At 43.8% G+C, this 24,924-nt stretch overlaps 1 protein-coding gene across 3 annotated transcripts in view; it reads right to left on the reverse strand.

Annotated features, from left to right (window-relative positions):
- The window catches only part of GAK (cyclin G associated kinase), a 74,240-nt gene that overhangs the window by 22,995 nt on the left and 26,321 nt on the right, over positions 1-24,924 (reverse strand). For all 3 annotated transcript variants that reach the window (XM_080986682.1, XM_080986681.1, XM_080986680.1), the window contains exons 7-18: positions 24,033-24,122; positions 19,161-19,296; positions 18,321-18,433; positions 16,766-16,877; positions 16,388-16,511; positions 6,912-6,961; positions 6,661-6,809; positions 4,938-5,060; positions 4,250-4,383; positions 2,636-2,830; positions 1,818-1,935; positions 1,219-1,298 (exon numbers count right to left, since the gene is read on the reverse strand). In XM_080986682.1, the coding sequence (XP_080842808.1) occupies positions 1,219-1,298; positions 1,818-1,935; positions 2,636-2,830; positions 4,250-4,383; positions 4,938-5,060; positions 6,661-6,809; positions 6,912-6,961; positions 16,388-16,511; positions 16,766-16,877; positions 18,321-18,433; positions 19,161-19,296; positions 24,033-24,122 (1,424 nt within the window). The remainder of the gene's footprint in view (positions 1-1,218; positions 1,299-1,817; positions 1,936-2,635; positions 2,831-4,249; positions 4,384-4,937; positions 5,061-6,660; positions 6,810-6,911; positions 6,962-16,387; positions 16,512-16,765; positions 16,878-18,320; positions 18,434-19,160; positions 19,297-24,032; positions 24,123-24,924) is intronic.

Genomic DNA, 24,924 nt, shown 5'->3' on the forward strand with positions numbered 1-24,924 from the left:
CTCCCTCGGCCAGTAAAGCGAGATGAGCGCCACAACCCCCGAGTTGTTCACGACTGGACTTAACTGTCAGGAGTCCTTTAGCTTTTTTAACATATCTAGAATGGAGCTTCTTAGCTGCCAGAGCTAACTTGGCTGCCAGATTTGTCACCTGGAGATCTTTATTGGCTAGGAACTCAACTGTCCCCTCCTGGGGGGACTAGTCTGAGAGACAGTCAAGAACAGATGATAAAAAAAATTCTCTGGCATTGAATATAAGGGACAAAGCAGAAGGTTATGCACGACATCCTCAACCTGATTGCATCCATAAATGCACCTGCGTTCCATAGGGGGAATTCCCAGGTATCTCCCCTCTAAATATGCTGAGGGCACCTGTTGGAACCTTAGTCCAACAAACACCCTACGCAGCTGTGGGGAAGTCAGTGTCTCAAGGTAACGGGACCTTGAGTGGTTGATATTGATTTGGGGGTACCAAATAGAATAACAGGCAGCCATAATGGATGCTCTATCCAGTTTCTTAGGTCACATGGACTGATACAAACTCGCCTTACCCACCCATGTGTTTGGTTATTACGCTCGACAATCATCAACGCAGGTCAATGCCAACTTGTAGCAGCTCATGAATAATTTTTAGAGTCCCAAATGCAGAGTGCCCACAGGTTTACCCGCTTAACCCATGTTTGGAGTTGTCAGAAGCAACAAACAGCTCTGGTGGGGAGCCTCTGCACACAGGATGAAAAGGGGCTGAGCCATGCAATCTGTAGCCTGAGGCTGAGCCCTTAATTCCAATTCACGTTACAATGCTGTGATAGCTCAGAGACAAAGTACAGTGGTACCTCGGGGTTACAAACACCTCGGGTTACAAACACTTCGGGTTACAGACTCTGCTAACCCGGAAGTAGTACCTCAGGTTAAGAACTTTACCTCAGAATGAGAACAGAAATCGCACGCCAGCGGCATGGCGGCAGCAGGAGGCCCCATTAGCTAAAGTGGCACCTCAGGTTAAGAACGGACCTCCAGAACGAATTAAGTTTGTAGCCAGAGGTACTACCATACACAGCTAAGGAAGAGTGTTAAAGAGAAAACTACAGTTTAAAACACACACACACACACACACACACACACACACACACAACTGCAAAACTACTTCTGCAGTTAAAGTGGGAGTACTTGTTGCCATTACGCTGGGGAAAGTTATCACCAAACAGGTTATCAACGTACTTTGCAAATTTCACAGTAGTGGCATTCCGCGGGACAAATCCTGTATGAAACTGGATCTGGAACATCTTCATTGATGCCATCTTGCAAAGCAATACAAAGAAAGAAAGAAAAGGACAGGACATGATTTCTGTCTTTGTGATGAATTTTAAGTTGTTCTCATTCTCTGTTGTTGTTGTTTTTTAAAAAAACACATTTTATGAACACCACATATAAGTTCTGAGCATTGAGCGGTATCTAAATACCTAAAATTAATTAAACGAATAAGATATAATAGAAATAATGTGAAATGAAGCAATTAATGTTATGCAATATCGTGCACTGCACCAGAGATATTCCCTGCCTGCTGATATTATTAGTGACTTTGGCCAGTGAAATCCCTTTGTTACTTCTATAATTTATTAAAAGCATGTGGAGCATTGTCTCCTCTTCTGCTTCTCCAGATGTAGGGCAGCTATAATCAGTCTTGTCCAGCCATGTGGGCAAATGCATTGCCTGAAATAGGAATTGGGTGCTATGGCAAGTAAAAATATCCCTCAAGAACCCCAGCGGAGTTTCATACCAAAATTAAAATTAAATACAGTTCTATCTTTTCAGCTTACCTTGGCTTGGAGTCTGCCACCCAAAGTGGACCTGGCATGATAGATAACAATGAGAACATCTCCTTGGACTGTTATGCCTAACGGGATCAAAGCTTTGCCATCTTCCATCTTAAAATCCCTAAGGGAGAGGAAGAAAAACCAGGCATCACACGCCAATATGCAGCAGTGCAATTTAGAAACATTACGGCACAGGTGGGGGAATGCGCAGACCCGCTCCCTCAGATGTTGTTGGTCTCCAACTTCGATCATTCCCTGCCACCAGAGGTCAGGGATGATGGGAACTGTAGTCCAGCAATATCTGGAGGGTGCCAGGCTCGGTTCTCGAACGTCTCCGTTGACAAAAGTTTTGGAACCCGAACGCCGAAAACCCAGAAGTAAATGCTTCCGTTTTTGAATGCGCCTCGGAAGTCGAACAACTTCCGCTGCGTGTTTTTTCAATTTCCCAACGCAATTTGCAGACTGCCCTTTGCACCTCTGTTTTCGAACATTTTGGAAGCCGAACAGTCTTATGGAATGGATTACATTTGAGAACTGCGGTACCACTGTAACTGGTTACAATTTGATTTCTTCAACCCCCAAGGTGCCCAGAGGGTGCGAGACGGTGGATTGCGGCAGTGAGGCCATGCCCAACTTTCATCAAGCTACACACACGGGGCTCCTATTCTTTCTCGCAGGAGTGTTTCAAAGGAAGCTGGGCTACTCTCAAGTTGCCACACAAGAAAGTTAAGGATGAAAAAGCTAAGTGGGAAGTTTCTGCCTGGACTGTAGATGACACTAACACGGACCCCCGAGAAACTCAGGCCTCGCTACCCACTTACTTCATTTTATCATATTCTTGTGAGGTAGTGGCTGCTCTTTCGTCCCCGACATAAACTTCACAGAAAGGCCTGCAGCCATTGCGCTGCTTGTTGAACTGAGGGACTGGAGTCATGACAATAGACTTGATGAGGATTGGCTTGCTGTGGGGGATGATGGGCTCTTCAGCCATCATGTCGCACATGTACTCTATATACCTGTGGAAACAAGGAAGCAGCAGAAGTCAAATAACGTAATGCTTCGAGTCGGTGAAACTATGAACTCAACTCTGCACACCCTGGTCGGTCGTTCACAGCTTTGCAAGTCCACAAAAAGTTTCTAGTCCATAGGAATACTTCCCTGCTCCCTCTAGCCACATGTGTTACATGCCAACATTTGAGGCCCACAGATTATCTGAAAAGAATAAAAGGGCAGTTCTCTTCAATTTTTTTAACGCTTCCCTGCCCAGGGAAATGAGTCCTAGAAAATGTTCTGTGACTTGTAGGCCGTTTTCCCACCTAGCCTTGAAGAATGGGGCTCCAGCCACAAAAACTGAGGCAGCTGAACAGACTCTTGGGCTGAGGTACTGTTGTTGATTTTAATCTTTATACTTTTATGATTTATGTGGAAATCGTTCACTTTGTCTGTGTGCTTTTCAATGTTTTGTTTATGACTACTTCTGTTATGTTTGCAGTTACATAATTTTTTATATATTGCAAGCCACCTTGAGCATGGTTTTAACTTTGGGAAATTAAATGATTGAGATTTTACATGTCATGGTGAGTCAAACAAGCAGCTATTTACAAGTGTACCTTACTGAATGCATACCTAATAGGGCATAGTTAAAGCTCACACAAATAATTATTGACTCTTTACAGAAAAGGGCCATATTTTGCAACTCCTGCATAGTTTGCTACTTGCTTGGGGCAAACAGCAATTATTCCAGGCAAACAGGTGAGTGGAAGATGTCACCTGTTTCCTGCTCACTAAAGAACGAGCCAACCACACTGGATCACGCAGCTAGCCTGTGAAGTGCTTTCAAGTAAGCACTACACAGATATTAAAGTCCTATCAATGGAAGAAGAAGAGAAGAATAAGAGTTTGGATTTGATATCCTGCTTTATCACTACCCTAAGGAGTCTCAAAGTGGCTAACAATCTCCTTTCTCTTCCTCCTCCACAACAAACACTCTGTGAGGTGAGTGGGGCTGAGAGACTTAAAAGAAGTGTGACTGGCCCAAGGTCACCCAGCAGCTGCATGTGGAGGAGCGGAGAAGCAAACCCGGTTCACCAGATTACAAGTCTACTGCTCTTAACCACTACACCACACTGGAAATGAGGGCCATGCCAGCTGGACTCTGATCCTCACAGAGCCCCAGCTGCCATTCACATCTATAATAGGGCTCCCAATATATTTAGGCTTAGCCGGAGGTGGGAGAGGTAGAGCCCTTTGATGTAATTCAAAAAAATCAATGTAGTGTGTAATGTCTGCATGAGATGCACCACTCCCCCCCCCCCCCGCCGGTCTTTCTTTTTAAAATCTTCCACCTATCTCCATTTTCATAACATATATCAGGGCTTCTGCAAAAAAGAAAAAAGGAGAACATGGCTTCATTGAACAGCTGAACAATTGCTCACCTCTTATGGGATGGCCAAATGCCTGGCGGGCAGCGCTTCATGCTAAACATATAAACAGCGGCTTCGGCCGTAGTGAACAGACGGCAGAAACATAAGAAAGAACACACGACGACAGCTGACGCTGCTCTTCCGTCCTACCAAAAGAAAAAGATACAAGGGTAGGAACAGTAGCTATTGATGGGAAAATGTCATTTATTATATTCCAGCTCTTGGATAATGTTTTCAGTCAAAGAAATGTCACAAGTCCACTACCGAATTCACGAGCAATTAGGCACAAGCTCTGGTCTGTGAGGGAGGAAGAAAGCTCTCTTTGTCCCAGTGATACGAACAGAGTACAGATACTTCTTGGGCATTTTGATGCAGTTTGGTTAAGTCCCAACTTCCGTATTACTTCAAATCCCCCATTTTCTGTATACGTTTAACTGGGTTTGGGGGTGGTGGAGTTGAAATTCCAAGTGGATCAGCTGCTCAGTGGTTTCTCCTCCTATCACCTTTCAAATGTTGACTCTTATGTTATGATATCTCTCTTCTCTTTGCAATCTACAATGCTTAGTTTTTAAAACCATTCTATTTGCTCCCCCCCCCCCCAAAACCAATCCATTCGTGGAGGATTTTGAGTCAACATTTCTTTCCAACTTTCTTGTATTGTTGGAGCTACAGGGGCATTTCAAGACCTGTTGCTACTTACAAGGCAGTGCACAATGCAAACATTCTTTGGGTCTTGCTTCAGCCATACATGCATGTTCTTGCAAATGCTATAAAGGTTTTGAAGGTTTGGCGAACGCCTTGCTGGCCAGCCACATTCAGACACCTGTTTTAGAGACAGTACAGGGTGGGGTGCATGGATTTAACTAATTATAATCAGAAACTTGTATAGCTTTCAAGCCTGCTCTATAACAAATGAAATAAATATTCAACTCCTCCCACCCCCAAAAAAGATCTCCAGAAACGGACAAGATGACCAAAGCCAAGACATGCTATTTCAGACTCTGAACCCTCAATTATACTTTGCAAATTTCATAAAAGGAAGCTCAGCAGCTTAGCAGGCCTGTGACGACCTGCCATCTGTTTCACGATGTTAAGAAAGTACTACAGAAATATGTGTCATGGAACTGACATCGGAGCTAGAGGTGGAGGGAAGGCTCTCCAATGATGCTGGAGAAGGGCCCAGCAGGGAGAGAGGCAGCTCAGCAGATGCGGAAGCAATTCAGTGCAACACCAGGAATAAGGAGGGGCAGATGGGGGAATCGGCGAGAGGGCTCCCAGACTCTTCACCGGACACCAGCGGGGAGAGCACTGGTCCTCCGCTACCCACACCCTCCCTGCGCAGAAGACTTCCGCGCAGAGAAAGTAGGAGGAGACTGGGTGTCAAACAACTTTTATGTTGGAAAAGGTTTAAGAAACGCCCACTGACGGATTCTGCTAGCGACTGAGGCAGCCACGAATTGAAGGGCTGTCCAGACAGAAAGGTTTAACAAGGCAACATAGCCAGGAGAGGCGGCAACTTACGCACGAGCAACCCCATACCATTATAATATGCTAGGCTAACCTTGCTGAATTTCTGCACATTTCCAATTGTCCTCATGATTTAGCAACATAACACAATTTAGATTAAAGTGTAGCACTGGTATAGGTATGGGCTTTTTTTTTAAAAAAAGGTCTCCTTTGGTCTCATGGCATCTGTTTATACTGCTGCTCTAAACCCATTTCCACGCTTTTTTGGAAACCAGAACCTGCACACTGCCCTTTCCGAATTTTCTGAAAGGAGTTAACACCCCTGTCATAAGAAAGCAGGGTGTGATAAAATATGTCTCTCTCACATGTTTTATCATTTATTTCAGCCAAGCAGCTCAGGGTATAAGCAGAATGTTTCAGTTTACTACAATGCTGCAAGAAGGGTGAGGGATTTGTGACTCGCCTAAGGCCACTGAGGAACTACCACAGCGATGCTTTCTACCCAGGTTTCCCCATCTAAATCCAGAGGCTACCAGTCAAGCACAAAGAAGTGAAATATGAACACACAATAGTGCTAACCTGGTGGCTTCCAGATGTTTTGGACTACAACTTACAGCAGTCTCAGCCAGCCTCCAGCCAACATGGCCAAAGGCCAGAAATTATGATTTATTATTATTTATTATTATTAAACTTATATCCTGCCCTTCCATCTGAAGGAGCCCAGGGCACTAAACACATCAATACCAAAAACATTTTTAAAGCATTCTGGAAACAGTCCAAACCATTCCAAAAATGTTCTCATTTGTACAGGGAAGCCAAGCAGGTAGAGGACATCCTAGCAACTCTTACAGCTTCCCACATGTCAAGGAAGCACCAGGTTACGAGTTTCTACTGGAAAAGAAGAAGACATTGCAATGGCAAAAGGAACAGTGGCAAAGCAGCACTGGCTTACAAACCCTATTGTGAAATCTGGAGGGTCTGTACGTTCTCGGGGACAGATTGTAGACAGCATAGCGTCCGGGATGTTTCGAGTCTAAGAACAACCGCACATCTTCTATGTTATTTTTTATTGCAGACTCAACACCTTCTGCCGGAAAGGACATCACTGGGGAGGAAGAAGGGGAAAAAACGATAGCAGAGGCTCAAGCCTTTGTTTTCATAAAAACAGCTAGAATATGAAATTTGATAAAGGATGATCTTATCATACCAGCAATTCTGGAAGTGATGTATGATAAATCCAGATCTCCCTTGGCATAACTGAAATATAAAGAGAGGAATACTCAAGTTAAAACTACAGAATCTCTAGGTTGGTTCGAAAATGGAGACAGTTTTCAGGATGGGAGGTACCTTACTATGTTCCCTATTCCAGCTTCCTTGCCCTTCAAGTTGGAATACCAACACCTCCCACCCACCTTTGGAGAGTCTCTCCTACATCTGTCTCAAATTTCCAAATTATAGAAGGTAACTAAAGAATCTAGCACAGCAGTGTAAGTTAGTAAGCAGATGGCACCGTCCCATTCATAAAGCTCTCTGCCTCCCGGGCAGAATATGAGACACATCAAACATCCTGAAACTGAATGTTTTGAATACTTAAGGCAACAGAATTATGAATATTCTTATGGGGGGCGGGCAGAGGGAGAGAGATAAGACTATTCCCAATGATCTACATCAGCTTAACCCAAATTCATGCCCTCAAGATGTATGGGACTACAGGTCAACTCAGCTACCGGTCAACATAGTCAAAGATGATGGAAGTTGTAGTCCCCATGCCTGGAGGGCACTCGGATGGGCAAGACTGATCTGCACGAAAGGTTTGTGAGGTTAATATCCCATTATTCCCATGGCTACTGCAGCACTAACTTCAAGCCACAGCGGCTGTAGAAGCTTCCTTGACTTGATGAAGTGGGCAGATACACCCTGCTCTCCTTCCCCTCCTTACTGCAATGAATAGTGGCAAATGACTGAATCATTGTTCCCACCTCCGGAGCTAACAGGGAAAGTTCATATACTATGTTGTGCAGGAGGCTCATAGGCAATATTGCAGCTCTCTGCTAGCCTTGACTCAGCTATGCCCCTTGTATGGTCCTTCTGCAATCCACAGGCCAAGGGGCACATTATTGGTGCCACTGAGCCAACAGCTACAATGCTGAGACCAAGGTTCACCACCAATATGAAATTGACAAGCTGCTTCCCACCTCTCAGATCTGCTGAGTCGGTGTAGCATCTTGAGGATCTGGCAATGAGCTGATGGGGTTAGATGTAGGAGTGTGTACATGCCTTATTAAAAAAAATAAAATCAGGACTATACAAAGCAATACAATTTTGATGACTTCTCTCATTCTTCTACCACTTTTGGAGAGGGTTCAAACAAAATATGATTTCTGGGGCTTTCCTAGGTTCCCACAACACTGACTCACCTAACCCAGTTTATGCTTCACTTGGCCACTAGTAACAAGGTTTTACACAGAGGGGAAAAGATTTAGGAATGTCTCTACAGCAGAGCTTTAGAATCTGTGGCCCTCAAAATATTGGACTACAGCTCCCATCATTCCTCACCACTGGCCTGACTGGCTAAGGCTGCTGGGATTTGGAGTCCAACAACATCTGGAGGGCACCAGGTTCCCTTGCCCTGCTCTATGGTTAAGCAAAAAACAAAGACGTTACTAATTCATGAGTGCACAGAAAGAGCCTCCCTTAAAAGAGAACTGAACTAAGAGAGATGGATTAGCACTTTAAGTGGAAATACACAAAATACTATTGATAAACCAGCATAAAGGTGTATCAGTCGCAAGCAAACAAGTGAACAGAAATAAGAAGAATTGAACAGAAGCAGGTTAACCTAGGTCAGCACCACAGGTATCCTTTAGACTCCTTATAAGTGTGTTTATAATTTGAAATAGAGGATTGGCATTGTTAAAGAAATATTGTGGAGGCAAAATACTACAGAGCAAGCACAACCCATGCCCTCTCTCCAAACAGATAACCTTAAGATACAAAAACTTCCCACACACATTCCAGGAAGGCACAAGTTTCCTTCTTTTAACAAAAGCCCTACTGGGCAGGGTGGGGGCTTGGAGGTAAGTTTCATTTTTTAAATATCCCTGTTTATGTTAGGAAAACTCCCAGCAAGTAGAAAATTTGCACATTGGGGATGGCAGTTGTAGTCTAGTCCTTTCCACAGTGTATAGAAAGTTGTGTTTGCACATATGTGTGCACACAGAGAAAGCACTTTAAAAAATACAATTATTTCCCACCCCTTCATTTACAGTCCAGTGTGGTACAGTCCCTGGATGGAGTCCATTTTGCTCAATGTTTAGGTCAGCTGGTCAGTCCTGTCTTCTGTTTCACTACTTTTTAATCAGTTGTGTGTGTCTCCACTCAACATGAAAGAATATTCCTAAACTAGAATAGGTTTATGTGTTGCCAGCTAGGTACAGTCAAACCTCAGTTCCTGAAAGCCTCCGTTATCGTACGTTTCAGCTCCTGAATGCCGAAAACCCAGAAGTAAATGCTCTGGTTTTTTTAACATTTTTCAGAACCCAAACGAGCCACGCCTCGGTTGCTGAACGTTTCGGAAGTCGAACGTTCCCAATTCCGGATTGGATTACGTTCGACAACAGAGGTTTGACTGTACTGTCAGTCAATCACACACACAGGTGCTTTTAGAAAAGGACACCGACTTTCTTTTAAGCATTCACACTTGTGGTCCAAGTCCATATGAAACACTTCATTTGACAGCGGAACAGACTCCCGCGAGAGGTGGCGGACTCTCCTTCCTTGGAGGTTTTTAAGCAGAGGTTGGATGACCACCTGTCATATATGAAGTAGCTCAGATTCCTGCATTTCAGGGGGTTGGACTAGATCAGGCTTCCTCAAACTCAGCCGGCCAGATGTTTTGAGACTACAATTCCCATCATCCCTGACCACTAGTCCTGCTAGCTAGGGATCATGGGAGTTGTAGGCCAAAAACATCCGAAGGGCCGAGTTTGAGGAAGCCTGGACTAGATGACTAGATGAAGCAAGGTACTCACCATGAAATAACATGTGTTCATTGTGGTGGTTATGGTTTTATTGTCTTTAGTTCCACCACCCTGTGTGCCCTGCCCTGCAACATTTTGCTTCCATTTCTTCAACATGCACCGAAACCTGCCTTGCATATTAAGACCAGCTAAAACTTGTCTCCCAATCATTCCTTAGTTACTATCTGGACCAGGGCCAGATTTAAGTTTGATGAGGCCCTAAGCTACTGAAGGTAATGGGGTCCTTTATATGTCTAGCTCTCCTTTGTCAACAACAAATTGTCACTGTTTTTTTTGTGTTGAATATATGCCATATGTGGGGCCCATTACTTACACCATAGGAGCCTACACAACACAAAACACTGTTGCTGTATGTAGGTTTTATTTTATTTTGTTTGTTTTTTATCTTATATTTTGGAAATGTACACCCAGGGTTTTTTTCCTTTAATTTTTTTGGGGGCCCCCAAGAGAATGGGGCCCTAAGCTGTAGCTTGTTTAGCTTATATGTAAATCTGGCACTGAACTGGACTAAGAGATGTAGGGCAGGATTCAGCTAAGTTATTGTGGTCGCAGAAAGACGTCTGCTGGTGCAATGGGACTTTCCCCCTTACCCCACAGCATCCCCTACTAACTGGTTTTGTAGTGGGGTACGACAGCTAAAAATAACGCCAATACATTTCACATCTGGCAACCAATGTGTCCCTTTGGTTTCAGATGGGTAGACGAGTCTAAAAAGCCCAGGACACAAATTTTCACGGCCCTCTAGTGGCCATGGTGACTCATTTACCAGAAGTAATACATTCAGCGTTAACTCCAGAAGTGCATACTCAATTCTGACCAAACTAAGCCTCCTAGAGCATCAAGAGAAAAAAAGATGTAGAAATTTGGCAGATTTGTTTTTTAAAAACAAAACAAAACCAGAAGCTCTGAAGTTATACATGTATTAAGACTATCAAAAGATACTTAAGTAGAATAAAATCCGGCAGCCAAAGGACAATCCCTTATTCATATTGTTGTAGGTCTACCAATGTGTAGGGGCCAATGCATTGAGCACGATTAGTGTGTCATCTCTTATGTATAACTTGAGAGTTCAGAAACTTCTCAGTATGACATAGTTAATGTTAGCAGGTTAAGACAACCCTGTTAGCATGCAACACAGAGAACACAGACAATTGAGGCATATTTACCTTGGACTGCTAAGAACGTGGGCATGGATTGATGAAAGTTGAAGGAGGGGGGAAAAATGGGCAAGGAAATAAGCGTCACACGCAAAATCAAGATGCAAAATAAAAAGAGAACGAGAGAAAGCCCTCTCCAAAACAACCATCTCATAACCCTCTGAAAAACAAATCTTGCTTTCCCTCCTTAACGAATGCCTTAAGTCACATTAGGAAAACACTACTATAGGTAATAGGGACGTGGGTGGCGCTGTGGGTTAAACCACAGAGCCTAGGACTTGCCAATCAGAAGGTCGGCGGTTTGAATCCCCGCGATGGGGTGAGCTCCCGTTGCTTGGTCCCTGCTCCTGCCAACCTAGCACTTCGAAAGCACATCAAAGTGCAAGTAGATAAATATGTACCGCTCCGGCAGGAAGGTAAACGGCGTTTCCGTGTGCTTCTCTGGTTCGCCAGAAGCGGCTTAGTCATGCTGGCCACATGACCCAGCAGCTGTCTGTGGACAAACGCTGGCTCCCTCAGCCTATAGAGCGAGATGAGCACGCAACCCCAGAATCGGTCACGACTGGACCTAATGGTCAGGGGTCCCTTTACCTTTACCTTTACTATAGGTAATGAAAACCATTAATGCTAGGAACCTAAAAAAACAAGTAAAAAGAGCACTAGCCATTGCAGTTTCATTTGTTTGCATTGCTTTGAAAACCATTTAATGGCAAAATATATAAAGAAAATAAGAAGCAATTTAAGGTTTGAGCTTCAAGTGATACTATACATCCAACCAATTCATATCATAACTGAAAGGAGCGTTAAGCAAATGCAACATTGACACAGAACATAGAAACCTCATCAGGAGTCAAGGGAATGGCATTTCATTTAGCTCAAAAGCGATTTGCATGAATATTCCTAATACCCCGCTGAGGCTGGTTAGTCATGTTGCACTTCAGTGATGTGTGCCAGTTGCACAGAGACAATGGATCTCCCTGCCTACGTACCCCCAATATCATATTTACTTGGCACACCATCAGTCTCAAACCAGTTTGCTTCCAAGTAAACACACATATGGTTATGGTGCAAGTGGTAATTCTCACAGTTTGGAAATTATCTCATACTAGCAATATGGAAACTGCAGTTTCAGAATTACAAAACCTCAGACATAAGACCTTTCATCACCTACGGTGTCCCAGATTACTTAAAATGGGTTCCAAAAATTATTGTTAGCGAACCCAAAAGGCACTGGGATTTCTATTTATTCCTGTTTTTCCTTGGAAGGCATTCTGTCTGCTCTTTAGAGCAATGCTGGGGGTGAGGGTGGAAGCAAGTCTGCTATTCAAAACTCCTTTCAGTGCCATGTTACAAAGAAAAAGCAACAAGCAAACACCAGCTACAAGACCCCTTTCGAAGTGTAGAGCTCATGCATAGTTCTTCGGATCTGGGCCTCAGTAGAGATAAAATATATTTTGGCTAAAAAGATATGAGCTGCAATGTGCTATGTTGTTGTAACCTGCCCAGGGGCCTTGTGGTGAAGGGATGTGTGTTAAGAAAGCCAATAAATAAACCTTTACGCTGCTCATGCAAATTATTTGTTTTGGGGAGCAAGCAGGTATCTACCATATTTTTTGCTCTAGAAGACTCACTTTTTCCCTCCTAAAAAGTAAGGGGAAATGTGTGTGTGTCTTATGGGGCAAATGTAGGCTGCGCAGCTATCCCAGAAGCCAGAACAGCAAGAGGGATTGCTGCTTTCACTGCGCAGCGATCCCTCTTGCTGTTCTGGCTTCTGAGATTCAGAATATTTTTTTTCTTGTTTTCCTCCTCCAAAAACTAGGTGCGCCTTATGGTCTGGTGCGTCTTATAGAGCGAAAAATACGGTATCTATAAGTTAAATATGGCATCAGCTTTAACAGCGAGAACATAAAATTCATACCAAACCCTTTCCTTTGGTTTTATAGATTACCACAATAGCTCACCATTTTGCAGTGGAAAAATGCAGTTTTTTACTATTTACGTTCATAACATGTACATACAAGAGCCTTTGATTTATTGCACAGCATGATTTCAGCACGGAGGATACTAGCAATATGACTGGGCTCATTAAGAACTAACCAAGCACAAATTCTGTAGTGGGGTTTTGCTTTTGGCTTGGGTTTCTTTGACTCAGGTGCTGTACAATTCTCCCTAGCGTCACTAACCAGTTCCCCATGGTCAAGTCCATCCACACCTGGGCCCTCAAAAGACCTTTACTGAAGTGTCAGCTTTTTCACCTTGCCCAGGAAAGGCCCTGCTTGAAAGAGACGGTTCCAGTCCATCCCAGAGGGGTTTCTCTCTGGCAGAAGACGGCGGCTAGCATTCGAGCGCCACGCTTGGGAGAGAGCAGGAAGATGGGAGGAGGGCCAGCTGATCTACCCTTGGGCCTATGAGGCCTCTGCCCTTGGGTAACCAACAAAAACTGCATCATGAAAAAGGTGAATGGAAGATGACTTACCATTGGTTACCTTAACCTTGAGGTCATAATCACTCCACAGTAATAAGCCTCAAGCCTCTCTATAAGTTTAATGTACCGTATTTTTCCGTGTATAAGACTAGGGTTTTTTTTACCAAAAAATTAGGTTTAAAATTGGGGCTCGTCCATAGCTGTCAACTTTCAGATTTGAAAATAAGGGATCAGCAGCCTCACCTGTCCCAGGGACAGTCTACGGGGTATCTAACAATCTGGGATAGCAGCGGGAAGCAGTGGGAAACGGCGCTGGAATAAGGGAATTTCCCACAAAAAAAGAGAAGGTTGACAGCTATGGGCTCATCTTATACACGGGTAGTGCTGAGGGATCTTTTCTTAATTTGGAGTCCCCAAGAATAGGGGGCGTCTTATACATGGGGGCGTCTTATACACAGAAAAACACGGTACTTATTAGCTAAGTGCCTTATGACAAGGGCTTTCCCTCTCCATAGTCTCTGTCTACAGAGGCTCAGCTGATGGGTGCCAGGGGCAAGAGGAATGCCCTACCCCCGAAATCAACATTTTCTGCCAGTTCTCCCAAGTTGCCACAGAAGTACATGTAGGTACAGCACTTTGGGGGAACCCATGCTATAAATAACCATTCAGCTGTGGCAGAGCATTTTCTGGTAGCGCCTGGGGGTGGGGTGGGCGCATGCGGTGCACCACGAGGGTGGGGCATGCCACTGGAGTAACCCCCACCCACTGGAGCTAAGCAGGGCTGGGCTGTGCCTCCTGCCCAGCTGTGCAGTGCGGAGCCCAGCCAGCCGATTTGGGCCGACATCGCCCTGGGAGCCCAGCACCGCTTTCTGGGACTTGCAAAAGCGGCGCAGGGTTGGCAGGACGCATGCCTGTTGCGTCCTTCTCAAGCCACCCTCCAGCTGGAGAATGGCATGAGAAGGCCGCAACAGCTCATGCGCCCCTCCAAAAACAGTGCCTGGGGCAATGTGCCCCCCCACCCCCCATGCTATGCCTCTGCATTCAGCTAGGAAATTGTGCCCCCAAACCCCACTGATGCCTTCCAGCTGCAGTGGCTGCCAATCATCTGAACAGGAAAGGTAAATAAAGGCTGGCGAACCCAGAACACAAGCACACTGCAGACACCTAGAACTGCACTGCGATTATAGACACAACCGTCACCATGAGGCACCCATGTTGAAAGAGTTCCACTGGGTACTGGTAAACTTCCATGCATGATTAACTATACCAGTTCTTGCGTTTAAAACTACAGGGAAGCAGGGTGTTGGAGAATCCCTTCTACTAACCTTGAGGCTCTTCAGATATTTGGAACCACAACTCCCAGCATCCCTAAACATGGGCCATGCTGGCTGAGGTTGAGGGTAGCTGTAGTCTGGCATCGCCAGGAGGGTTAGGCTGGCTTATATTCGGGGGGGGGGGCCACGCTTGAGTTCCTCAGCTGTCTCGAAGCTCAACTGGCAGCTTCCAGTAGCAAGAATTTTCCTATGGTAGCCCCATGCTTGTGTGCTCCCTCTCTCCCCACCCCCACCCCAAAAAGTAGCTAATCTGTTCCATATTTTTAGTTTGTAGGGACCGGTTCCTACCTTTTTTTATTCCAGGTAGTCTTTGAATGAGCTGGCAATCACATGCTAAATGCCAGATTTACTGTTGATCCTTATGGGTTTAGAGCTGTACTATTCTTTGTATTTATAATAAGCTCATGTTTTACTTAAAGAAACAAACAAACCATACATATGTTAAGCACCCTATTCCCCCCCCCCTTTTTTTTTGCACCACAAACTGAAGTATGGCAGTCACAAGAGACAGGGCCTTTTCAGTGGTAGCCCTGTCCCTGGGACATTCCACCCAGCTGCGTGTCTGGCTGTGAACTTGAGTCTTTAAAGACTTCACTATTCCAATCTGCTTTTAAAATGAATGAACTTGCTGATTCTAATTACTGCACTTTATTTATGCGCTACATTTTATAGTTACTGTTTTAGGTTTTAAATAGTTACGTTTTTAATTGAGAGGCACCCCTTTTTGGCCCTGAAAGGCAATATAAAGACAGCTAAATAAACAAGCTAATTTGGAACATCCAATAACATTTGGAGCTTGCCAGGCTCGGTAGATGGGGATTTCTGTGCCTTTCACAAGTTTATTTTTACAAGTGGGGGAGTCAAGCCAATCAGAAACTGCTATGCTTCAAATGTTCCTTCTAAACATTCAGCTACTGGGATATTACATATTTCTTAACCTATCCTGGCTAGGATCCCACGTTGCCACTTGCTTTTAGCAGGTGGTCTGTGGACCAGATGGCATGGAATTGCAGGTTGTCACAGTGCCAAGTTGCACTGCATGAAACAGAAGGGTAGGAGTCAAACCAGAAACCTTGCTGCTGAGCAGGGCAGCAGACCTTATGCTCACTATTGCATCTAGCTCTGCCCTGAACTTGTGTGGTTGTGTCAGTACAATATTCTCAGTATGAGAGCTCAAACCTCTCCAATAATGTAACATTTGCAGTATAAACCAGGTTAGGGATTATTTTTTTAAAGCAGCTTTTTCTAGTGATAGACACAACTTTGCACACATAAAATGCCTCTTCCAGTCGTACCTTGGATCCCAAATACTTTGCAAGTCGAAAGTTTTGGCTCCCAAACGCCACAAACCCAGAAGTGAGTGTTCCAGTTTGCAAATGTTCTTTGGAACCCGAATGTCCGACGTGGCTTCCGATTGGCTGCAGGAGCTTCCTGCAGCCAGCTGGAAGCCACGCCTTGGTTTCCAAACGTTTTGGAAGTTCCAAAACCACATAACCACAATATCTTGAATCAGGATAGTGCCCAAAGCAGAGATTCATCCGCTGATCCTATCATAACCCACCCCTTCCTGCTTTTTCACAAGTTTTGGAGAAGGCCATCTCTTTTTAAAAACCACATGTGGGGGCGGGAAAGGCACAGTACATAAAATACCCAATGCACCGAGGGAGAGGTGAATTATGTTTGTGGATCTGCATTCCCTTTATCAGCACAGTTACAGTTCTACTTACTTGGCCACAGACTGAATAACTTTCGAAGATGTGTCCTTGATATTTGTGAGAAACCTCTCCGTCCCGCCCCTAAGAATATCAAAGAATCCGCTGTAAGTCTGGTCACATTCGGCTACCGTCAGACCTAAGAGCCAAGGGCACAGAAAAGTAACTGAGCACAATTTCAGTCTATTAGCTTCAGTGTCAAACAATTTGGTGGTACACTTAAACTCTCTCCTATATTTTTGCATTTCTTTAGAAAGGCTTAGTCCCATTATTAAACAAATGGTCGGAAAAGAAATTGCCAAGAAGTACAACCAGACATGGTACTGGGAGATCTCACATATTTTGAAGCTCTGATTAAAAAAAGGAGGGAGGGGGGAATATTTGGGAATATACCTGCATTGTACATGTTGTTGAGCTGCCCTGCTGGCTTTGAGTTCTGTGTTACTACAGCTGAAGATGTCCTAGGCAGAGCGTTATTTCCATAGCCTCCATTTTGTTCAAGGAGCTGGAAAGAAAAGCAGTCATTTCCAGAATTAGTACTTTGATCTCTTTCAAACACACATCCCACCAAAGGGTACAAGCAATACAGAGCATCTTAAAGCCACTTGCCAGGTGGGATCCACAAACGAATTGTATCCTGGCCATAAAATGGGTTCCACCACTATTCTCTATTTTATTCATTTGAGTTTTTCATCTAATGAAGCTGGCAGAAAAATTAATTGAGGTGAAAAAAACAGAAATCTTTATATGAAGGTCAATTAAGTACGAAGGAGGATAATGCTCCTTTACTCTGGAAGAGGAAATGTCAGCACATACCACTTCCCGCAGCACTGCATGACAAGCTATACTTGCCAAGATAGCTCATCAAAGCTAGAGAAAAGTCAATATATACAGGTATATTTAATACCTCAGGTTAAATATGCTTCAGGTTGAGCGTTTCAAGTTATGCTCCATGGCGACCCGGAAGTAACGGAGTGCGTTACTTCCGGGTTTCACCACTCGCGCATGCGCAGATGCTCAAAATGACATCATGCGCATGTATGGAAGCGGCAAAACGCGACCTGCACAGACGCAGACGAGCAGACGCGTGTTACGTTGTACTCAGGATGCAAACGGGGCTCCGGAACGGATCCCGTTTGCATCCAGAGGTACCACTGTAAATGTGTGTGTGTGTGTGTGTGTGTGTGTGTTAAAGAGGGTCCCATAACACAGCACAGTGGTCAGAGGAGAGTCCAGGTCCAAAAGGGCTGATGACTGGAGCTCAAGCTCTTAGCCTCTACACCATCAAAGTCCTTGTTTCAACTCTGCCCTCCAAAAGCAATCTCGCAAGGTAGCTTTAGGCAAACTATCACCCTCTCAATTTCCTATCAGCCCAACCTCATATTGCTTCTTCTGCAATACAGAGATAGAACTGATCTACTTTACAAGACGGATGCAAACGTCACATTGTATGCGAAGCACCAAATGCGTTTGGTAGATTGCGGGAAGGGAATGTTGCAAAGTTTGATCAGCACTTATATTTCAAGCAGTCCAGAAATAATAAAAAAGATTATTCACGTGCAAATGCCAAGATGACTAGAAATGAAGCAGATCTTGCTCTCTACCAGCCTCTCCCAAACTCATGCCCACTAACAGCCTCCATTAGCCTCAGTCTCCATAGCCAATGGGCCATGGATGATGGGAATTGTAGTCCAAAATGCTGAGGGGCACGAGGTTGGGGTTTCTCTATACCTGCTATTTATTCCCCTTATTCCCTGACTTCTGAGATCAGAGTCCAGAGGATGGGAAACAGAACAGAATTTATTTGACAACATTGCTTTTGGAAGAATTGTACGAAGCACGCCAGTCTATTTGCCTTATTCCAACATTGGCGCATCTTCAACGAGCGATTTGGAGTTCAGGGCAGAGGACCCCAAACCATAAGGCTTTGCTCAATAGCTCCAATTACCTCTGTGATAGGCGACTTCGGGTTCACATTTCTAGCAGCTGCAATCTCCTGCAATTGATTCACAAGCTCCGTGATAGACAGCCTCTCTTCCGGATTCACTTTCAGACTCGATCCTAATAAAATGACACAACAGATTACTGAAACAGGGGTTTAATCTGCAGATCTCAAAGACAAATTTCTGGTTTCCCCTGGCCTAAGATTTCTATCCTGCCAGTCATCCAAAGAGACTTTCAACATGGGTAAAAGACCTGGCTAACAAATATTTGCATAACTTCAGTTATACCACAAGATGTGGCTTTAATTGTTTCAGTGATCAAGGGCTTCGAACTGTGAATAGCTGAGAATTCTCTAAGAAAAGGGAGAAGCTCAGAACATGCTGGGCTGTATAATACTTTTAGTCACCCAGGAGTGGTGAATCCCTTCCACATATGCTAGAACAAGGCTTCCCTAAACTAGCGCTTTCCAAAAGTTTAAGACTCCCAACTCCCATCATCTCTGATCACTGGCCATGCTGGCTTGAGCTGATGGAAGTTGTAGTACACATCATCGGGTGGGCCATAAATCGCCTACCTGTGCACTGAAATAAAGTCAACACTACACTCAAATAATAAAAAGATGGAACGGTTAACTTCACTGCCACTTCTAATTTCTTATATTCATGGATTTTCTCTTCAACCTGCATGTATACTGTCATTTCCCATTAATTACATGAACAGAAACTATTTTTAAAAAGGTGCATTTTTGCAAAGGAAGCAAACAAAAAGAACCCTAAATTCATACATCGGTTCATTCCCCTTTCATTTGCCCCAAGTGATTTTAGCATTACAGACTTAAACTTACGAATGAGATCATGAAACACTGTGTATCTTGTGTCATTCTGAGGAATTGAATATTTTCCATTGACTATTCGAAGCTTAGCTCCATCTTCGAATGGATGTTGCCTGAAGCACAACAGATAGAGGATACAACCCAATGCCTGCAGGGAAAGAATACAGAAGTTACTTATTGCAAAGTATTGGAAGACACAAGATTTACCCACTCTGGAAGAATGGCAGATGAAGGTGATAGACTATATGGAACTGGCGGAAATGACTGGCAGAATCCGAGACCAGGGAGAAGAGTTGGTGGAAGAAGATTGGAAGAAATTTAAAGACTATTTACAGAAATACTGCAAAATTAATGAATGTTAGAATGATGTTGGATTGAAGTTAAGTGGTTTTTAGCAGCAATGTTATAAAGGAATATGTAAAAATGGATTGTTAACAGGTGATAACTTAAAGTTATAATATATTAAGATAAAAGATTAAGATAAAATCAAAGAGGGAAAGGATTTGCTGAATTAATTAATTTGAATTGGAATACAAAAAAGGGAGGTGTGAGGAGGTCGGGGAAACAAGCAAATGAAACATAAGACATGTAAAGACTAATCTGTTTTTTAATTGTTTTTATCTTGTATTTTCATTTTCTATTTTTTTTTCTTTTTATTTTTTCTTTCTTTTTTTGCTTATTTTTGTAGTATGTTGAAATTTTAATAAATATATTTTAAAAAAAAAAGAATACAGAAGTTAACACACACACAAAAAACACACCTCCCCAAATTCCTAAATAGTTAAGTTGTTCAAGCTTAAATCAAATCAGCTATGGGAGCTATTATTTCGTTTCATCCAATAGCCTATGGTATTCAATTACTTCGGAGCAGGCTACAGCATTGGATGATCTGATGCAGCCATGCAGCCATAATGAGTGCTAACCGCAGTTTGTTGCCTTAATCCTGGCTAAAATACCACATGAAACCATGGCTTGACTTCCCAGATTGAGCCCTGCCAATGAACCTTGGCTGCCATCCCAAGTTTGTATCTCGACCACAACACAACAGAGGGTGGCAATACGAGAACGGGCCTTTCCAATGGTGGCTCCTGCTCTCTTGGGGAGGCACACCTGCTGCCATTTACTTAACTTTAGGCGCCAGGCAAAAACATGCCCTTTTCAATCAGGCCTTTCACCATCTATGGCCTATTTGTGTGGCTGAGATGTTTTAATGCAGTTCATTTTTTAAAAAATATATGCTGGTTAAAATGTGTGTACGTGTTTGGGTTTTGCTTAAAATATCACTTTGAGCTGCCATGGCAAAAAAGCTTTGAGCTGCCATGGCAAAAAAGCGACCAATAAATTTAATAAATAATCGCAACACTTCAGCACTTCCCACATTCTGCTCTCTCAGAGATGATGAGGACAGGAAACGCAGGCGATCATGTCAAAACTGAGCAAGATGTGCATATAAGTACTGAATCGATTTCTCATCAAGTACAGAAGTTTGGTAAGCTTGACACTGTTGTAAACAAAAAATGCCCTTTTCCCTTATGGGGTATACAAGAGCCCATATAGAGTCCTTACATAGGTTCCCTATTCGTAGGAGAGAATAACAAAAGGCCAACCAGAGAATATTGAGAAGCAAAGCAGCTAGTAAGCTTGATCTTTATTATCTGTTGCAACAGGGTGCTCCCCTCACCCACAGGAGAGGAGGAACCCAGAAAAATGGCGCGCAAGGCCTCATAAAGACTTTTGAAATTCCCACCCTGTCGATCAAGACCACCCCCAGAAACATCATACATACATCACAGAAGGGGTGTAACCGAAGACCACCCCTCAGATACATCATACCTACATCACAAAAAAGGCGGTCTAAAACAGAAATTTTGAATGTTGTTTTTCTCCTGTCGTTGTTTATCTCCTGTCTGGCAGGTTACTTGATTGGATTGCCTGGGGAGCCTGGCCAGTCTTTTGTAATGATAAATACTTAGTTCCTGGGCCAGGTCACAGGCTCACACCCTATTCATATCTTAAATTTGCCCTTAAGACAGGATTTGTGAGGAAAGAGACAATGGGGAGGTTTCTCACTTTCACCTTGCAGAGAAAACATTTGCTCAGTTTAGGAATCAAAATGGTTCCAGGTCGGTCTTCCTGTGCTGATCTATGTATGTGCTTGGTTGGTACACTTATGAACATTACCATATATCTAAGACCATAAAATTCCTATCACAACACCCAGCAGAGCAATACAGAATAATCTGACTGCCCATCAGTTCTATGTATTCTCCTGCTGCTTTCACCACCCTATATGAAGTCAAACCATTGGTCCATCTAACTCAGTATCATCTACACTGAGTGGCAGCGACTCATCAGGCTTTCAGACAGCACTTTTTCCCAGCCCTACTTGGGAGTCACTAGGTACTGAACCTGGGACTTTATTGCATTCACAGCAGATGCTCTACAAACTGAGCTATTGTCCTTCCCCACAAACTGATCCTGAGTGCCTCAGGACAAGATGCTGTACTGCCCATGCGCCCATGTATTCACAATGTAAAAGGTAAAGGACCCCTGGAAGGTTAAGTCCAGTCAAAGGTGACTATGGGGTTGCGGCGCTCATCTTGCTTTCAGGCCGAGGGAGCCGGCGTTTGCCCACAGACAGCTTTCCGGGTCTTGTGGCCAGCATGACTAAAGCGCTTCTGGCGCAACGGGACACCGTGACGGAAGCCAGAGCACACGGAAACGCCGTTTACCTTCCTGCCACAGTGGTACCCATTTATCTACTTGCACCGGCGTGCTTTTGAACTGTTAGGCTCAAAAGATGAATTTTAACAGGGAGAAATGTAAAGTATTGCACTTGGGCAAAAAAAAATGAGAGGCACAAATACAAGATGGGGGACACCTGGCTTGAGAGCAGTACATGTGCAAAGGATCTAGGAGTCTTGGTTGACCACAAACTTGACATGAGCCAACAGTGTGACGCGGCAGCTAAAAAAGCCAATGCAATTCTGGGCTGCATCAATAGGAGTATAGCATCTAGATCAAGGGAAGTAATAGTGCCACTGTATTCTGCTCTGGTCAGACCTCACCTGGAGTACTGTGTCCAGTTCTGGGCACCACAGTTCAAGAAGGACACTGACAAACTGGAACGTGTCCAGAGGAGGGCAACCAAAATGGTCAAAGGCCTGGAAACGATGCCTTATGAGGAACGGCTAAGGGAGCTGGGCATGTTTAGCCTGGAGAAGAGGAGGTTAAGGGGTGATATGATAGCCATGTTCAAATATATAAAAGGATGTCACATAGAGGAGGGAGAAAGGTTGTTTTCTGCTGCTCCAGAGAAGCGGACACGGAGCAATGGATCCAAACTACAAGAAAGAAGATTCCACCTAAACATTAGGAAGAACTTCCTGACAGTAAGAGCTGTTCGACAGTGGAATTTGCTGCCAAGGAGTGTGGTGGAGTCTCCTTCTTTGGAGGTCTTTAAGCAGAGGCTTGACAACCATATGTCAGGAGTGCTCTGATGGTGTTTCCTGCTTGGCAGGGGGTTGGACTCGATGGCCCTTGTGGTCTCTTCCAACTCTATGATTCTATGATTCTATGATTCTAGGCTGGCAGGAGCTGGGGCAGAGCAATGGGAGCTCACCCTGTCACAGGGATTCAAACCGCCGACCTTCTGATCGGCAAGCCCAAGAGGCTCAGTGGTTTAGACCACAGCGCCACCCACGTCCCTACAATGTATTCACAATGTATTCACCAGTAAGACTGGAACACTGCTGTTCACTGCATTGTGCTTAAGGCATTCCTATCAGTACATTCTATCAAATCCGTCAACAAGAGAATTATTCTCTCTCCTGCCTCTCCCTCTTCCTTCCCAGCTTCAATTAGAAAAACTGAGAGTATAGCCAGAAATTACTTCCAAATACCTCTTTTCTTTTAGCTGTACTTCCTTAGAACTGCACTGGCTCCCCCCACTCCCACCAACCACTTACATAAAAATGCAAGCCTCCTATCCCTGTTTGGCTTTAACATTCCCAATGTTCTTGAAAAATCTGTGTGCTTGCTTATATGTCTCTTCTCCTCCGGTTCCTTGTGTTGCGTTGTCCTTGTAAATTTCCAGATGATTTGGCACAGTCTTGTCTATTTTTAATTCAATGCACAGTGTTTGGTAGCTTAAAGCACTTCAGGTTGCTTCCAATGTCAGGGCAGTCCAACCGAAGAAATTAAATGGACAAGGTTAACCTAGGTCAATTGATTTCAAGGGTTTCACGCTATTGGGTCGGATTTGGTGAAAGTGTTAACAGTGAACTCACCCATTCCTAATAAAGGAGTGAGAGGTTTTCACGACTACAACACTAGCCATCAGAGAAAGAGGTAACAGCACACACTCCATTGGCTCACCTGAGAAATTCTAGATGCCTTTGGCTCCTCCTTTTCCTGAACTGTTTGTTTAAGGTGGTCACATTTTAAGAACTATGTAAGCTTGCCTGTTTTCCTCTTCCTTCTCTATCCCTTTTCCTTGTGTGTTGTATGCTTTATTAGACTGAAAACCCTGTGGGCAAGGACTGCCTTGTTTTTAAATCTGTACGGTGCTTAGTGAAATGTTAGGTGCTTTAGAACTGATAAATAATATTTAACCAAAGGAAAGAGTATCAGGAGCAAAAGGTGTTTTGTTTGTTTGTTTTGTTTGTTTGTTTGTTTATTATATGTATTAAGTCGCTACCACATTTTTGAAGTTTTAACGTCTGTATTGCAGTGGTGTTATTGTGTATACTTTATTGGTTTACTATTAACCACCTTGGGATGAAATGGATGGGCAGAAATTCCCTAAACAAATACAAATTCCAGAAAATATTCAGAAATAAGGTATCACGCAAGGTCTAATCTACGTACAAAGAAAATGCTTACCCAAATATCTTGTTTTTCATCAATTGGAAAGTTTGAATATAGATCTATTATTTCAGGAGTCCTATACATTGGTGTTGTGTTCCTTGTGATCTGTAGACACACAAAATAAAGGCATTTTTCTTCTTCTATACACTTAGCAGAGATTCAGAAACAAAATAAAATTTAACCCTAACCCCAAGCACAAAATGCTTTGATTTTCATCAAAACAATCTGTATGCCAAATTTGGGTTTCTGTAACTCCTGCAGCAGCAACTAATAAAAAGAAACAAAATGATTTTTTGTCTTTGTGGCATGCAAATCAAGATTAACATTCAGGAAATCAATGTGAAAGTCAATCCTTGTTTCTAAGTACAGTACAATACAGTACAGTACAGTATTAGTAGTCTGTCAGGTGTAAAGGTAAGGGACCCCTGGGACAGTTAAGTCCAGTCAAAGGCGACTATGGAGTTGTGGCGCTCATCTCACTTTCAGGCCGAGGGAGCCAGCGTTTGTCCACAGACAGCTTTCTGGGTCATGTGGCCAGCAGGACTAAACTGCTTCTGGCATAACAGAACACCGTGACGGAAACCAGAGCGCACTGACACGCCGTTTACCTTCCCACCACAGCGGTACCTATTTATCTACTTGCACTGGCATGCTTTCAAACTGCTAGGTTGGCTAGGACGCAGGTGGTACTGTGGTCTAAACCACTGAGCCTCTGGGCTTGCCAATCAGAAGGTCGATGGTTCAAATCCCTGCAAGAGGGTGAGTTCCCATTGCTCTGTACCAGCTCCTGCCAACCTAGTCTGTTAGACTGGATATATATGTAGATAGCAATATCCTCCTCTTACAAGCCATGGGATGCGGCAGGGAACTCTCAAAGAAGAGGGATCTTCTTTGATCTGTTTCTTGG

This window comes from Podarcis pityusensis (genome assembly GCF_964106645.2).
Source record: "Podarcis pityusensis genome assembly, chromosome: 17".
In the NCBI taxonomy this organism is placed as follows: domain Eukaryota; kingdom Metazoa; phylum Chordata; class Lepidosauria; order Squamata; family Lacertidae; genus Podarcis; species Podarcis pityusensis.